The sequence below is a fragment of the Phaethon lepturus genome, unplaced genomic scaffold (genome assembly GCF_000687285.1).
Source record: "Phaethon lepturus isolate BGI_N335 unplaced genomic scaffold, ASM68728v1 scaffold9560, whole genome shotgun sequence".
NCBI classification, from domain to species: Eukaryota; Metazoa; Chordata; class Aves; order Phaethontiformes; family Phaethontidae; genus Phaethon; species Phaethon lepturus.
The window spans coordinates 1-5,726 of record NW_010514005.1 but is presented as its reverse complement, the minus strand read 5'-3'; the positions used below and the strand labels follow the sequence as shown (position 1 = coordinate 5,726).

At 41.5% G+C, this 5,726-nt stretch overlaps 1 protein-coding gene across 1 annotated transcript in view; it reads left to right on the top strand.

Moving 5' to 3' along the window:
• Positions 1 to 550, top strand: part of LOC104624347 (C-terminal-binding protein 2-like) — a 7,756-nt gene extending 7,206 nt beyond the window's left edge. The window contains exon 8 of the mRNA XM_010291696.1: positions 69 to 550. Coding sequence (XP_010289998.1) covers positions 69 to 255 — 187 coding nt within the window. The 3' untranslated portion in view covers positions 256 to 550. The remainder of the gene's footprint in view (positions 1 to 68) is intronic.
• The last annotated feature ends 5,176 nt before the right edge of the window (positions 551 to 5,726 follow it).

Genomic DNA, 5,726 nt, shown 5'->3' with positions numbered 1-5,726 from the left:
AGGGCACCTTCCCCCTTGCATAACTCTGTTGGACAAGCTTGTAATTTCTATGTTTCTGTTGGTTTCAGGTTTCCTCCAGGAGTAGTGGGAGTAGCCACCCCTGGGCTACCAGAACCACCAGTAGTGGAAGGGATTGTAACTCATGGGATCCCTTCTGTTTCTCACGCTGCACCACGTACCCCTTCGCCAGGAGAGACGAGCAAACTGGATGCAGACAGAGAGATTCCTGCTTTTTTTTTTCCTGCTGACCAATAGCAGCATCTTTCATCTCCTCTGGCAGCAAGAAAAAGTAGGAGGGTATCTCCTCGTAGGACCTTCTTTAACACCCTACAGAGACTGTTTCCTGTTCATAGAGGACAGGAGAATGCATTTCATTACTGGCAAACTTTAGCTCTTGCCTTTATTTTGTAACCCTATAGTTTTAATCTCTCAATGAATCTTTCTCCTTCTCTGGGGCAGGGCAGCAGTGACCTTGCCTCCCCTCTAAAATACTTGGTTTAACCAACAGTTTTTCCTGTATATCTGCCTCAGTTGTCTGACGGGGAACTGTCCTTGTGCACTTCAAAATAGAAGTGGAGCTGCCTGAGCAGGGATGGCCCTCTGTGTTCCTAACACCAGACTTCAGTGCACACTTTTCGGTTCTGACTTGTAGCTTAAATTTAATTTGGCTGAACCTCTCTAAGTGTAGCCATGGGGAATATTAGAAAAATATTAGTCAATTGGAGAAGTTGTGACTATTGTCTTTACTATGCCCTTGGTAGAATGCAGCGTAGGCTCTGCTCTGTGTGTTACTTTGCTTGTTTTAATTAAGGTTTCCTGTGGGAACAGACATAGCGCAGGCATGGCTAGTTCTTGACCATACAAAGTTTTGTCTATGGAGTACTAGGCCTGAAGTTAAAAGTAACAGTCTCAAAGCCAGCCTTGTAAATAATTTGGAAGGGATTAAAATGTCATCACATGTATTCTGGTGGCCACTGTGTTTGTGAGGCTTCAGAATAGTTCACCCTGGAGTCTGTGTAACATGCAGAAGGCAAGAGAATGCAAAAATAGGAAAAACTTGCACTGGGAGACAGCAAGTAGCAATAACTTGCGGTTGCTGGTTCCTCATACATACGTACCTCACAGTCTAATGCTGGTGTTTATCCACAAGGTATGTATCATATTAGAATTCTAAGCTTTGTGCTACAGGTTTTTTTGGTTTGGTTTTTTTGCATAACTGCATCAACTAGAAGTAACATACCATTGCTAGTGACACTTGTTTCTGTGCTGATGGAGAAGGCAGCTTTAACAGTTGACCAAATTACTTTAACTCTGCTAGCATATACTTCATCTCCAATAGTGGGCAGGGCAAGACAGTGGTTTTTTACATGAATAAGCTTTGTGATACTTAAGGAGAAAGAACACTTTTAGCTTGTCACCTGAAGCCAAGGCCCATCAGGATTGTTGCTCTCAAGACTTTTCCCATTTCCTAAGTAATGGAGTATGAATTGCTTCTTTGAGGGGTATGGAGTCTTCAGCAAAACAAGTTCCACAGAAGAAGATTTTTCTCAATTCCAAATCTTCCTTTAATTTCATCTTACACTTTAGTTATAGCCTTTCCATGCACAAGGTGTAACAATTCCCAATTGATTTGTTCATGTTGTGTGGGTATACTAAAGTAGGTGCTATATGGGAGGCCTACCCTATGTATGGGTTTGTCTGCCTCCCTTGATTCTTCCCTCTGTTGTGTGTGTGTGGAAGCTGAACAGCTGGGAACAGACTGGAAATACACCTTGAAGTGCAGACAAAATCCTCTGTTTAGGCTGTTTACAGTTTGGGAAATTGAGGAAAGCTTTCAGAGTCAATTAGTTTTCAGATTTTTTCCTGGTTTCAAATTTTTCTACAATACTGTCTTCATATGATGGCTTACTACTGATAGAGTGAAGCAATTCATTCTTTTCTCCTCCACTCTCCTACTCCCTGCTGGCAATTCAAGAAAGGAAAATAGGCAAGAAGTAAACTTCAGGTGTTTTCTTACAGATTTTACACTTTAACTGTAGCATTAGTGAGATGATATTATTTCTCTAGTGATGAGTGTCTTTTTTGATAAGGTATTTGTCTCAGTGAAAGTTCTTGGCTTCTGTGTTTTCATGGATGATGCTGATTCTACTTAAAATTCATATACCTCCGTGGCTGCTCAGGTTTAGCAGATCAGACTAGGACTGGTGGTAGGCACAAGTTAACAGGAGAACTTTTCTGAACAAAAGCATAGAGCTCAGAAGCACTTTGCAGCTGTACCTAAAATAACCAGCAGCACTTTCCTGAGTTCTCTAATCTCCAGGAAATCTAAATTTTACCAGCTACTAACTCAGAAAGCTGTTCTTCTGACAGGCAGATGTGGAAAAGTTTTCAGGGACCGAGAGGTCATCTTCTGTCTATTACCACATTAGGGAAGCAGTCTGTCAATAACTACTCTTTCCTTACTTGCTGCTGAAAATTCCTGCCTTGCTTAGAGGTTCAGGTCTGAGATTATTTTGTCGTAAGGGGCTACTAGCTATGAGCTTTGTGAATACAGAAGATGAGAGTACATTGACCTTGTCTCTTCTAGAGCACAGTGCAGGATAGATGCATTTTTTTGAAGAGGCAGTAATTTTTTTTTTCTTCTTAACTGCAAGTATCTTTATAGACCAGTCATATAACTGAGCAGAGGAAAGATCTCATTTGCGGGACACTTGAGTTTCTCAATTCTTATTTTTGGTGCCTAGATATACTGGTGACTAGTAAGCATAGGAATTAAATAATTCATTTCATAAGAAATATTTCCAGTTTTGGGTACCAAGGAGTTGAAGCTGACAGCATTGGTAGTGGCTCTGTTCTATCCAACACTATGTAGGCTTGTGATTGGGTATGAAGGTAAATTTTCCCCTTGATTAAAGCCACAGCAGAAATGTTGAGGTAAAAATGAACAGAACCCTTACCATGACCTCAAAGAAGGACTCTCTTTGTGGTTATAGGATTACTCTGCTTGTATGCCATTTGTACCTCTGCTCATAGACTGAACCTATTATCACCAGACGAAGGCTGTTTGAACAGATAGTACTAGTAAATTTTTCTCTGAGCTGAATTACCCTGTGGTCTTCTCCATCCCCTGAGTGCCAAGTCCTTTGTTAGCACTCTTTCCTGTGTGATACACTGATGTGAAGCTCCCCCTCCCAAGCTTAGTGCAGTATACAGAAATGGAAGGTTTTGGGGTTTTTTTTTTTTTAAATGCCTTCCTTCAGAACTAGTGCAGAGCTTTAATCCCAAAGAACAGAAGTCTCCCAGGGTGAGGCAGGAGTGCCGTAGCTGCACTAATCTGCTTACAGGAGGTGCTCACACTGTCCCAAGGTACATTGTGTTTGTCAGGGTCACTGCTGCTGACCAGCTTTTTTTATAGAGGACTCAGAGTTTCAGAAATATATTTTTGTAGACAATGACTAAACTGTGAAACATTGAAATAAAGCATGTAAACAAAAACTTCCAGCACTGTCCTCTGTACAGACGTTTTTCTCACTTCAGTTCTCTCCTGACTCATTAGAAAATGTTTGATTACTTCTTGGATATATTTTAATAAAGTTCTCCAAAGAACATGGCTGCTGTCTATGGAAGGGATGGCCTTAAATACAATATTGAAGGGGAGGGTTGGAAACCTATACAAGCAAGTGTCTGCATCAGTCCCACTTTTCTCAGATTAGTTAAGTTGAGTCTTCCACACAATCACTCCCTGCATCAGCCACTCTGGCAAATTACTTACTTTGAATTCTGGAGCATTGACCATCAATCAAGGCTGTGAAGGTGGCAGACTGGTGGAGACCATCTTCAGTGGTTAAGGGACAGCTTTGGATGCAGCCTGGTGTTTACTTAATGTGCCTTCTCATGAGTTGAAATTGTGGTAACTGGTTTTGCAGCCTTTTAAGTGTGTAATTTAAATATACATGTGTAAACAGCAGTAGCTGTGTTCACCCTTTTACAGTAAAATAGTATTTGAAATTAATACACAAAATTAGCCCATGAAACTAATTTTTCTAACATATAATAAAACTTGGTACAACAGAATTAGCATAGAAAAGTGGTTAGGTATTTTAGAAATGGAAGTTAATTCATGTTTTATGGCCTATGCTCCCTGTGTTGATCATTAATGAAAAGAAACATCTTCCTGTTCTTGGTGGGTTATATCACTATTTGTCTAGCTGGTGCTGTGCACCTCTGCAATATCTGGCACAATGCTCAGGAAATGGGATGGCCTGCTTTATCATGGCAATTTCAGTCTTGGAGCTGGTGGAATGGGAAAGGGACATAGGACCACTTGGAATCTTTCACATGGGGGTACTATTTCTAATACATGATGATCTTACTTGTTCCAGCAAAGGAACTTAAGACATGAGGGCAAAGCCTGGTCTTCAAAGAATGTAGTGCTGATCTTGGATTTACCACGGCACTCACTGGGACACAAGACATAATGACTCTGCTACCTTTCAATATTTTCTGTAGGTATTGGTTCCTGTACTTTAAAAAAAAAAGGGGCCGGGGGGGATGCCTGGTAGTTAGTAAAACTAGTGGTTTGCAGTAAACCAGAACTCACAGATGCTGTATACAGCAGAGGATAGAGCAGACTAGTGTTGGTTCTTAAGTTCTATGTAGTTCAAAATACCAATGGCAGACCTCACTTCCAAAAAGAAATTCTTTTGAACCTTTTCTTGATGTAATCATCTGTCTCAGAATCTGTTCAGTATTTTATCTGTGTGCCACACTGGGACTAAAATCGCACCATAAAGAGTACAGATAACGAGATGAAATACACTTCTGAGGACAGGCACATTCTACAAACTGGTATTGGGTATCGCCTTACCCATTTCTCAGCGCGATAAATTGCACCCCTCTAACCAGAAAGCAACAAAGATGAAATGTCACCTACTTAAAACAACCTGGCACAATAATTTTGAATAAATGAAAATGAAAGCAAGCAACTTGCCTTTGCTGCTGCTAATTCAGTGTCAAATATGACTCCCGGAGTGAGGAAACAGTACATGCACAAGAAGAAAACAACTTATTTCCACAAGAATATCCTTGTTCTGGTATGGAGTATAGAACCTGCTCCTCATTCTAGTTTCCATCAGTGCCACCGTGTCTTTACTGCACAAGCAGAAAGAGATGTAAAGTGGCATGTCATTTCTCTAACAGTGTAAGATTCTGAAGTATTTTGTAGTTCAAGTCTGTTGAAAAGGAGCAGGTTTAGGGCATTGCACTATTCTACATGAGAGCTTTTCAAATGTGTAAGCCAATCATGACAACTGCATTGCATTAACATAATGTTGTACCTTAATCACACCCTAAATACGCCTTTTCAAAATCTGCCTGACTGAAAAGTAAAGCACCTAGACCTGTGATGCACTGCTGTTATTCTGGGGCCAAGGGCGTTTACTCATGCCAATATGAAACATTCAAAACAGCAACTCGGATGCCACATTTTAGCTGTTACTGTACAGGTTCTTGCGTTTACCTCGATATTTAGGTAAAACCTCCGTACTTTCTGTGATCATTCCAGATTTTGAACTTGGCGTTAATGAGGCTCTGCCGCGGGAAGGCCTTCTGCTACGGCTCCTCCCTGATGACCCGTTCCCCTGCCCCGCCGCCGGGCCCGTCCCTCCCGGCGGCCCCTCAGCTGCGCGACTGCTCCGGTTCCCCGCTGCGGGCTCGAGGCCCCAGGG